The 12,460-nt window shown below is 35.8% G+C and overlaps 1 protein-coding gene across 1 annotated transcript in view; it reads left to right on the plus strand.

The window, feature by feature from the left end:
* Positions 1-12,460, plus strand: part of LRP1B (LDL receptor related protein 1B) — a 1,967,638-nt gene that overhangs the window by 1,722,808 nt on the left and 232,370 nt on the right. The window contains exon 68 of the mRNA XM_007946050.1: positions 6,194-6,300. Within this exon, the coding sequence (XP_007944241.1) occupies positions 6,194-6,300 (107 nt within the window). The remainder of the gene's footprint in view (positions 1-6,193; positions 6,301-12,460) is intronic.

Here is a 12,460-nt window from a genome sequence, read left to right on the forward strand (position 1 = left end):
TCCAAGGCTAGAAATCTTTATGGAAGCACACTGCTCCATCTTTCTTCTGCAGAGCAGCTGGTGGGTATGAACCACTGGTTTTTTTTTTTTTTTTTTGGTTAGCAGACAAGTACCTTAACCACTACATCACCAGATAATGTTAACTACCATCCAATCAGCTCCAATTCATAGTGCCCCTATGTGTAACAGAATGAAATACTGCCTGGCCCCATGGTATCCCCATAATGTTGCTATGTCTGAGGCTATTTTCCTTTTTTAAACTCTTCACAAATATTCATTTATTTAATTCCTGCACATTCCCATGAGGGAGACACTGTGGAATCAAAGGCACAGAGAAGTTAGTAACTTGTCTAATAGACACAGCTGGAAAGAAGGAGAATCAGCATTAAAACCAGGCCACATCTGGCTCCAGTGCCTTGCCCTTGTCCACTCTTATTTTTTTAATTTATTTTTTGAATTGTGCTTTGGGTGCAAACTTACAAAGCAGATTTGTTTTACATTCAACAGTTCATGCACATTTTATTTCACAGCCCTTATTACCCATCAGTCACTCCTTGGAAGGAAGATGGAGCAATATACTTTCATAGTGAGAGGTCGCTATGAGTCGGATCTGACTAGATGGCACATAACAACAACAACATTACAATCTCCAACCATAAAAAAACTCTCCTCCCCTCTCCTCCTTGTGACTACACCTTCCCTGTGTCCTTCTTATCTATGCATTCCTGTCTGTCCACCTTTCTCTCAATGTGAATGCTGCCCCTCTGATGACTCATGGATGATTGATCCAAGGGGGACATCTCCCTAGGGTAGGTGAGTACATATCCCTGGGGTAGGAGTTCTGCATGTAGGTTTTTCTACTGTTGGGCTGAGATCCAATCCATGGAAGCGAGTCCATTTCTAGACCCAAAAGATAACCAGGGGCCACAGTCTCTGGGGTTCTACCACTCTCTATCTGACCAGTAGTTCTGGTCATTTTTGAGTTTTGTTTCACGTTTATCCTCTCTAACTAAGATCTCCAATTTTGATCCCTTTCAGAGTGGTTGGCATTGGTAGCTAGATACTATCTAGTTTTTCTGGTCTCAAGGTTGTAAAGACTGAGGTCCATTGTATCTTTGTTCTTGAGCCTATTTTTGCAGCCACTGTGTTAATTTATCTAATTGAGGATCTTCCTCTTTTTCATTGGTCCTCTAGTTTACAAAACATGATATCATTCTCTAATCATTAGTCCTTCCTAATGACATGTCCAAAGAAAGTGAGATGAAATCTCACCATCCTCACTTTTAATGAGAATTCTGGGTGCACTTCCATCAAGACAGATTTATTCACTCTTCTGGAAGTCCATGGTATATATATGATTAACGTATCAATCTATCTATATCTGTCTATCTATGTGTGGTTTTTTGTTTTGTCTTTGCCAACACCATCATTTTCATGTGTCAATTATTCTTAGGTCCTCCTTTTTCATTGTCCAGCTTTCACATGCATATGTGACAGTTGACAATACCATGACTTAGGTCAGACATCCTTCTGTCATGAAAGTGATATCTTTTTTTTTTTTTTTTAACACTTTAAAGAGTACTTTTGAAGCAGATTTGCACAATGCAATATGTCATTTGCTTTCTTGACTACTGCTTCCGTGGGCATTGATCAGTGATTCAAAAAAAAAAAAAAATGAAATTCTTTACATCAATTTTGTTGCTATTTATCATGATGTTTATTAGTCTAGTCATGAGGATTTTCATTTTCTATAAGTTTAGGTGTAATCCATACTGATGATTGTAGCCTTGGATCTTCATCATCATCATTTCTGCAAACAAGATTGTGTCATCTGCTATTGTTGATGAACCTTCCTCCTATCCTGATGCTGCTTTCTTCTTCATGTAACCCAGCTTCTCAGAATAATTTTTGGCATACAAAATGAATAAGTAAGGTGAAAGAACACAATCCTGCCAGAAATATTTTCCAGTTTTAAACCACATAATATCCTCTTGTTCTATTTGAACAACAGACTCTTTACAGGTTCCTCATGAGAACAATTAAGTGTTCTGGAATTCTCATTCTTTGCAATGTTATCCATAGTTTTTTTTTATGATACACACAATGGAATGCCTTTGCAAAGTCAATAAAGCATAGGTAATATCTTTATGGTATTCTATGCTTTTGGACATCTGCAATGATATCCCTCATACTAAATCTTCTTCTGAATCCTGTTGGAATTGCTGTTTGCTCCCTGTCGATGTATGTCTGAAGCCATTTTTTTTTTAAATTTTGTTCAGCAAAACTTTGCTAGCATGTAATATTAATGATATTGTTTTAAAATTTCTGTTTTCTGTTTCATTCTCTTTCTTTGGTACACACATGGATCTCTATCATTTGGTGGGCCAGGTGGCTGTCTCCCAAATTTCTTGACAAGGACAAGAAAGCACTTCTAGCATTTCTTCTGTTTGTTGAAGCAGCTGAATTAGAATTCCACCAATTCATGGAACGCTGTTTTCCAACAATGCCTTCACCATGGTTCTAAGTCTTCATTCAGTTCTAGTGGTTATTGGGCATATGCTCCCTCCTAAATGGCTGAATGTTGACCAGTTATTTTTGGTACAGTGACTCTGTATTCCTTCTATTTTTTGGGGGTCAGTGTTTTCTGCATTACTTAGTTCTTTGCCCATAAAGTCCTTCAACATTGCAACTCGAGGCTTGGATTTTCTCTTAAGTTCTTTCAGCTTGAGAAATACCTATTATGTTCTTCCCTTTTTATTTTCTCACTCTAAGTTTGCATATTTCATCATCATGTTTTACCATGTCTTCTCAAGCCACCCTTTGAAATCCCCTTTTTGCTTTTTTATGCCATCATTTCTTCTGTTTGCTTAAGCTACTCTGCACTCAAGAGTAAGTTTCAGTCTCTTCTAACATCTATTTGGATATTTTCTTTTTTTCCTTTCAATGGCCTCTAGCTTTCTTCATGTAGGACGTCTTTAATATCATTCCACACCTCTCTGGTCATTAGCGTTTGGTGCATCAAATCCATTTTTGAGATAGACTCCAAATTCAAGTGGAATGTATTCAAGGTTGTACATTGGTTCTCTTGGACTTGGTTTAATTTTCTTCAGCTTCAACTTGAACTTGGATCTGAGCAATTGATGGTCTATTCAGCAGTTGCTCCCTAGGTTAACTAATACAATTGAGCTTCTCATGGTCTCTTTCATTGATGCTGTCAATTTGATTCCTGCATATACCCTCTGGTGAGGTCCAGCATATGTATAGTCATTATTTGTGTTGTTGAAAAAAAAAAATAATTCACTGTCATCAAGTCCATTCTGACTGATAGTGACCACCATTGGGTTTTTGAGGTTGTAAATTTTTATGGAAGTAGATCAGCCCCATCTTCCTTCCTCAGAGCTGCTGGTGGGTTTGAACTTTTGAACTCACAATTAACAGCCAAGTGCCTTATCCACTACTCCTTATGGTGTTGTTGTGAGTTATAATCACTGAGTCCATTTAAATTTATTAACTGTAAATAATGCCTAATCTAAATACTCAATAAGTAGATCATTGCTCATGTCAGATGGATCTTGGGTGAAAGCAACAAAAAACAGAAAAACATTTACTTGTGGTTTATTGACTATACAAAAGCATCTGATTGTGTGGATCATAGAAAATTATGGATAACATTGAGAAGAATGGGAATTCCAAACACTTAATTGTTCTCATGAGGAAACTGTACATAGACCAGGAGGTTCTCATTTGAACAGAACAAGAGGATACTGCATGCTTTAAAATCAGGAAGGGAGTGTGTCAGGGTTGTATCCTTTCAACATACTTATTCAATCTATATGCTGAGCAAATAACTTGAGTAGTTGGACTATATGAAGAAGAACTCAGCATCAGGATTGGAGGAAAATTGATTAAAAACCTGGAACATGCAGACAACACAACCTTGCTTGCTGAAAGTGAAGATGACTTGAAGCACATACTGATGAAGATTAAAGACTACAGTCTGCAGTATGGATTATATCTCAACTTAAAGAAAATGAAAATCCTCACAACTGAAACAATAAGCAGCATCGTGATAAATGGAGAAAAGATTGAAGTTGTCAAAGATTTCATATTACTTGATTCCACAATCAACACCATAGGAGGCAACAGTCAAGACATCAGACAACATATTGTCCTGGGCAAATCTGCTGTAAAAGACTTCTTTAAAGTGCTGAAGAGCAAAGATAATATCTTTGAAAACTAAGGTACACCTAACCTAAGCCACAGTATTTTCAATTGTCTCATAAGCATGTGAAAGCTGGACAATGAATAAAGAAGACAGAAGAAGAGTTGATGCTTTTGAGTTGTGGTGTTGGAGAAGAATACTAAGAGTATCATAGAGTGCTAAAAGGGCTAACAAATCTTTCCTGGAAGACTGCAGACAGAATGCTCCTTGGAAGTGAGAATGGTCAGACTTCATCTCATCTTCTTTGGTCATGTTGTCAGAAGAGTCCATTGCCTGGAGAAGGATGTCATGTTTGGTAAAATGGAGAGTCACTGAAAAAGGAGAAGGCCCTCAATGAGATGGATTGATGCAGCAGCTGTAACAGTGTGCTCAGATATAGCAAGGACTGTGAGGTGGGCAGAGGACCGGGCACTGTTTCATTCTGTTTTACATAGAGTTGCTATGAGTCAGACGTGACTCTATGGCACCTCACAACAACAACAATAACAAGCATGGTAGTTATCAATTGTTATCATCACAGGCAGTAATATTACTATTGATAAGAATGTTTTAGATAAAGAAATGCAATATGTGTGAATGCATTCTAAAAACAAAAGAAAGAAAACAATAAATACTGGCATATAAAAGAGTATAAAATACATACAAGAGTGTAGAGACAAAAGGAAAATCATCCTCATGGTGGCCTTTTTTCCATTCTACTGAGTGACATATTTCTTATTCATAGCCTAAAAAATCACATTTCATAAGAAAATGAGGCCCAGGTCTTAACAGAATACTCTGGTATAATTTATTATTTGCACAGTTCTTCCAGCATTCTCCATGGGGATATTTATATAGTTTAGGAGTCCTCATGATACCAAATGATATATTTCCCTATTGGTAGAAATTAAGTGATTGTGTGGAAGAATAACCCAGCCACTGGCTGAATTATTCACAAAATTTATGTAAAATACTAGATTTCATGTGGGTGTTTCTTAAATGTAATATTTCTCACATATTCCTTCTTCTCATGGTAGGAATAGTATTGTATGTGTGGGACAACTGTAAAAATAGCTGTTGAAAACAATAGGGTCTTTCATTGTGCAAGTTATTAATTTATTTAGAATACAGAAACTGAACAGGAGATATCTGTCAGCAGTCATATTGATTATTTGCCAGAATAGATTTCTGGAGCCCTATTTCACTGTCCAGATGAACCTTAGTCCACATAAGACTTAAGCCAAGTAGTAAGTCATGCTGTTTGGCTTAAGTCCTCCATGGGATGGAACAGGAAGGCATACTCAGATGAATACTAACAAATCATCTAGAAGACGTCAAATAATACAGGACATAAGCAAACAATTGCATAGAAAAATAGGAAGTTTCAAAGAAAATAACCTTCTTTTGTGTCCTCAAATCCAGATGTGTAATAATCTCTTATATACCTTTATTGTTTCATGAACTAAGGATTTTCCAGGGACAAAACAGAAGAATTATAATGTTATTAGAATACATAATAAAAAGCAATTCACTCTGCAGTTAATAACCAGCCTCATGGGTGTATTTGGCAGATGAAGAAAGTCCCAAAATGTCTACTTAAAGTAAGCACATAAAATGACTTACAACTCCAAAAAACAGAAGATTATCATTACATTGCAACAATATGTAGATTTACATCCTTTTCATTTTACTTTGTTTCTGTATTTTTATTAAGCAGTAAGCTATTTCCCTTTTGTCTTTTGTTTTTGTTTTTGTTTTTTTGTATGTTAGTGTTACACTGCTTTCTATTCATGACTTTAAAAATAAATTTGAAAAATCACTATATTATATACCATAGATGTTTCATGGGAATTTTTTTCTAAACAATTTATTGGTCTTACTTGGCTAACCTCTTTTGTTTTCCCTTTAATGCTACCTCATGTAGTATTTCATATAGATTTTAGAATGCAGTCTTATATAAGAGAATAACCTTGTGCTATTTTCCATCCCTAGAGCCACAGACTTGTACATTGAAAGACTTTCTCTGTGCCAATGGGGACTGTGTTTCTTCAAGGTTTTGGTGTGATGGAGATTTTGACTGTGCAGATGGCTCTGATGAGGTAGGCATCTTTGCAAAATTGAACTGAAAAGAAAGTTTTTTAGAAACACACTGTATTATTCAGTCCAATGATTGTGACGTGCACAGCTCTGAAATGCACTTTGCTCCTGACACCCTGAGATAAGAACTATATCCGTGCACTGTGCCACACATACCCAGCCCAATAGTCACTCTTATGCTGCTATTGACAGTTAATTTTATAGTCTGTTTTACCTCAGTAGTGAATGGCTGAATTGGGAATAAGATGCTTGAAAACCCTATTCTCAGTAGCTGCTGCCCTTGCCATCTGTGAATTTGATCATAAATTTACTGCAGTATTTATGGTCAGGGCCAATATTTTTATGCATTTTAAACAGTTTCTTCTCCCCAGTCTCTTTCTTCAATAGATATAGTCTTACAGACTTTGATATGGGTCATCAATTTTCATGAAACCACAAGTTGAATCTTGCTTAGATGATAAATCACAATCCATTTATAAGACCCAGGTACACACAATTGAAGTGAAAAAGTTCAGAATTTCTCTGGATAGTTCTGTAAAATTAATTCATACTCACTGTTATATCACTTTATATAGTGTTATTCATTCATCTATATATGTATGTTTCTGACATGTATTGCTCCATGATTCTTTAGAGATAATAATTATCTATATACCTATCTAAATATTTCCAATCAAACTTGAAATGGTCACAAGCCCATACTTATAATGTCGGAGTGAAGTGTAATTATAGTGACTTTTAATGCTTTACTTTTCATTTCTGAGTAGTATAAGAAACACAGGGCTTATGCAATCAAGTCTAATGGGAAGTGAAGGAGGAATAGGAGATTTCTGGTCCTCAGTGGCCACGATGGCTTCTGGTGAGACAATAGTTCTCTAGAGCTATTCTTGCTGTTCTTGTTGAGCCACAGATACACACATCCTTCCTTTGGGTTTTCAGTGACCATAGGATTGACCCAAGAGGATCCTCCTTGCTTCTTGAGAGTTCTGTATTTCAGCTACCCCCATCTGTTTTTCCTGAAGAGATACTACATGTCATATATATATATATATATATATATCCAAGTCAGTTCTCTTCCAGTCCTTAGGCATATTTAAGGGTTTGACATCATTTTCTTGAACAAGTCATCTTAATTACATTCTAAGGCCTATATTTTGGGAACAAATTCTTGTCACTTCTGAAATCTAAACTTCAAGGACACACAGATCTCTTAAGAGAAGTTGAAAAATTCCACTTCTACTGATGTCACTATTTACATGCAAAATAATCAAAACCTATAAAGCAGTTAAATTATTATTCCATTGAGCAGCCACATATTTACTTAAAACAAAAAACAAACCCACTTGCTATCATATCAATTCTGACTCATAGCGACCCTATAAAGCAGAATTGAACTTCTCTCTAGAGTTTCCAAGGATGTGAATCTTTACAGAAGCAGAGTACTTTCATCCCTTTCCTATGGAACAGCTGGTGGGTTAGAACTGCTGGCCTTTTGGTTAGCATTTACTCAAAAATTATATGAAATATTTCCAAGGCAAGAAAACACATTTTTTTTTTTCTTGAATGTAGATTCATCCATACAATTATGTTTTTGAGTATATTCCACAAGCCTGTGCAATCTGTAAAACATCAATACATGTGGATTCATTATCTCAGGCTTGATTTCATATTATATTTAGCCACTAAATGTGCAAGGCACATATACAGAGTCAATTAATTCCTTTTCAAAATCTTATTAAAAAAAGTATATATCCTCATTAAAACTATTTTTCTCATGCCATAACTTGATGGATATAGCTTTTTAATGTCTAATATATCTCTATATATTCAGACATTTTCATGAAACTTCCCCTAGGGAATCAAGTTACTTTGTTTGATATATCTTAAAAGTAGACTTTCTCTACACTTACAGATGTTGTTGATGTTATGTGCTGTAGAGTCAGCCCCAACTCATAGCGACCCCTCCTTGGGTTTCCGAGGCAGTATCACTATGGAAGTAGATTGGCCCATCTTCCTTCTGAGGAGTGGCTGGTGAGTTTGAACCACCAGCCCTCTGGTTAGTAGTCAAGTGCCTTAGGCACTATGCTACCAGACCTCCCACATATCTAGCTTATATGTAAGGAAATGACTAAGACAAAAGATAGATGATGTCTAGTTTTTTTTTTTTTTCCTTGAAGTCTAGATTGACTGAGATTGCATTTACTAAAGTCACCATAGAAATAAAAATAAAAACCAAAGATGCAAGCAAAAATGTAAACAAAGCAGAGGAATGAATCAAATGGCTAGAAAGCAAAAGCACACACAGATTACACACAGATTGTATGAATCTGAACTAATAATTTAATTTGCTTATTAATATCCAGACAAAGATTAATTTAAGAAACAATAAAAAAGTTGAATCAATCAAATTGTATATCAATTTGGAGGTATAGACAGAGAAGAATTATATTTAAAGTAATTTTGAAACACAGTATGTTGTCTCTGCATCAAGTATAATATATTAAGAATAAAATGCAAAAGAATCTTAAAATGCATTTATTATCTTGTTAATAGTAATATTAGTATTGCTAATTTGGAATTCATGTATTGAGAGAAATGTAGTTCAAATGTTTAATTGTACTGATGTCATTATCAGTCAAAATTTTCAGGGTACAAGAAGCAAATAAACCAAACCCACTGCTATCAACTCATAGTGGCTCCCATTGAGTTTCCAAGGCTATAAATGTTTTAGGAAGTAGATCACTTTATCTTTCTTTGGGAGAGCAGCTAGTGTGTTTGAACACTAACCTTCTGGTTAGCAGCTAAATGCTTTACCCCATACGCCACCAGAGCTCCTTAGGGTGAAAAAAAGGATACACAAATATAAAAACTGTGAAAATAATCTGTAATACCAAATTCAAAAGTATCAGTATGAAGACTTGATTTATATTTCTCTTTCTAAAATTATACATTTCCCAGCTCTGCCCTGGAAAATAATGATAAGTAATGGCAAATTTTCAGTAATTACTATCCTCAGAATTCACATTGTAGCCTCTACCTACTATTTCCTGATTAGAAAAAACAAGACCTTTAGGAGAAATCTCTGATTCTAGGTCAGAAAAAGGAAATGGACAAGATGATGCATCAATGTCTTCTTGAATCAGAAAATGAGATTCTTAGAATCATGTCTAACATACACAATTACAAACTTCAAGAGGTTCAACTGACCAAAGAGCAACAATTTGAGCATTAGAAGGAAAACTGACCTTAATGCATGAAAACATTAAATATATACATATCCATGAGTTCATAGCAATACAAAAAATGTAAAAAGCTCATTATTCTCTCTAGAAGTTGCTATATCACCATTCTTAATAGGCAATCAGCCTAATTCAGAATGTGAACCTTCTAACGAGTAAATTATCTAGTTTCTTCATGTAATAAATCACTTAACAAACAAAAAAACAAACAAAAAACTGAGAGAATGGAAAATAGTTATAGTTTAAAAGAAAATTCAGAGATATATCAACCAAATACTGTATGCAGACATATTTTGAATCCTTATTTTACTGAATAATATTTTATATAGTTAAAGAAACAAGTACATTTTGAATATGGATTAAAAATAAACTTAGAATAAGGAATTATTGTTAATTTTGTGATATTGTTATTTTCAGTTAATGTTATTGTTATTTGAGAATATCCCATAATACAAATAACTCCTGAGTGGTGTGGATTAAATGAGAATAATAGTGTGGATAATTGTTGAAAAAATAATCGAATAAACACACACAAATCAATTACACTAAAATTCATTGCAAATAGAAATCTTCTGATGATAGGAAAAGTACCTAAAATAGAACCTTCTATATTCTTTTCCAAACCCTATAGATGTGTCAGCATCATTAGTTATCGAGCTTACTTAAATGCATTTTATTGTTAAGATGACATTCATTAATTCTACAAATATTCATTGAGTAGTTACTATAATCACACCATTGCTCTAGTCACTTGATGAGCAGACAAACGTAATGCCTGTTCTAATGGGGCTTAATTACACGGGGTTTTAATTTATGTTCCTCATTTTCTACATTTACTAGTTAATTCATTCATTTACATGTTTACTAATCATCAGTTCCTATTGCATGCTTACTATATGTCAGTCACTTTTTTGATCATGAAGAGTATGGTTATGAACAAAGCATTTTGAATGCAATATCTCATGATCAATGCATGGGTTATTTCTCCTACTTTTTTTTCTCAGTATCCACCATTATTGTGCTTACCCTTTAGACATACCAAATTCTAGTTATCCTTACATGTGAAAATCCATAGATTTCTTGTGCATCATCCTTGTTGCTGCCTTCTCTAAATCCTCAATTTAAAACCATAACCATTTATTTTGACACTTAATATATTTTATTGCATGTGTTGATTAAGGTGTTAGTCTTTCCTACTAGTCTCTGAGTCTATCAAATGCAGGGAGCGAGTCTTAATGTTTTGTTTTCTTATATCTTACCAACTACAAAAGTCCTGGATAAGTGGTAAACATCAATACTTTGGAGAAGAACTAGGGGAAGGAGGAAAGCAAGAAGAAAAGAAGTGTATCATTTGTATTGTAGTCAGTACAATATAAAATTCTTTGCTGATGGTGTTTTCTTTAAAAAAAAAATCAACAGCAAAGACAAAATTACAAGAAGTTGGAAAGGATGCCTTACATCCTTACATAGGGATGGAGTAGGAAAGAAGTAAGGACTAATAGCTTTCTTGCCTCTCTCACTTGGAGTTCTACAAGCTGTGACAATGTTATCCCTTTTGCAGAAGGAAAAAACAAATACCTTTCGGCAAGAATAGAACTTGCTTAATGAGAAAAAACACCATCCAAATTTGACACTTCAATAGGACATCCCACTTCAACCAGTGTTTAAACCCAGGGAACATTAAACTCTGTGGATACTGTTCATTTAACCCATATAAAGAATTGAACAGTTCTCAGAGTTCAAAATGGAGTCTCGTCAGTAAACACCATGCTAATTTCCTCTAGCATCTTAGTGCTTGAAAAACTAGGTTTGAAGTAGGGATTCTGAACAGCTCACTGAGTCTGAGAGCACCAAACTCAAGGGAGCAGAATTAGAAAGGAGAAAGGGACAGGGGATAAAAATAACATGATCAGGAGATCTACCCTGCAGAGCACTGACAGGCAGCTGAGAAAGGCCATTGGAGACCTCCCTGGGGGAGCTCCTACCGGCAGGTGAGAAAGGCTATCTGAGACCTCCCCAGTGAAGGAAGAAGACACACCACACCAGCATACCAGCAACCACACCAGCATACCAGTGATCACCTCCAAGATTTACCTTCAGCACCTGATTTTATTGGTAACTTGGATCAGTTAGGTGAAAACGAGCACATCCAGAGCTTCTGAAACCCAAAAAGAGAGTCCACTGGTGCTGCAAGAGAGTGGACCTGAGGAGGTGCCCCCACAGAAGATCACAAATCAAGCTTGGGTCAGCTTAGTGGCATTGAGGGGCCCACACTTGACTTTGTCAGGAATATTGGGACCACAGGGTGTGAGCAGGCACTGGCCCAACTCCAGTGCGAATGAAACCAAGAGAATCTTTGGCAGCACAGGTAGGTGGACTCAGAGAGGAACTCCTCGGTGGATTGCAGAGCTGGGCAGCTGTCTTGGGTCAACTTTCTGGCACCAAGAGGCCTCAGGAGCAGGGTTTTTGCATATGTCTGAGCCTGGTGGAAAGTGGTGACCACCTAACAACTGGAGTCTTTGCTGAAATTGAGGTGCAGGCCTGTGAATAACAGTACAACGTCATCATTAACAGCCTGATCAAAGCCCTAGAAACTTCCCCTAGTAACAGGGAGCTTTCCTTCTTCCTCTTTTCTGCTCTCACCTTCTCTGCCAACAACCTCACTCATCCAATAGAAGAAACCACATTCAGCCACCATAATACATCCTGATTCAAATTCTAAACCATCTTTATGACAAACAGAAACCCATATCCACATTCCATTGGAATCCACAGTGATTTCACCATCACAAAGAAAACTGCAGAGCAACCCAGCATACCTGAATTAATAACTAAAAAAAAAAAATTAAATACAACAGCTTCACCTTTTCAAAATATTAAATCATAAAACCAACACAAAACAAATCAATACACAACCAACAGC

Source organism: Orycteropus afer, unplaced genomic scaffold (assembly GCF_000298275.1).
Source record: "Orycteropus afer afer isolate SDZICR_OR568_19922 unplaced genomic scaffold, OryAfe1.0 scaffold00148, whole genome shotgun sequence".
Taxonomy (NCBI): Eukaryota; Metazoa; Chordata; class Mammalia; order Tubulidentata; family Orycteropodidae; genus Orycteropus; species Orycteropus afer.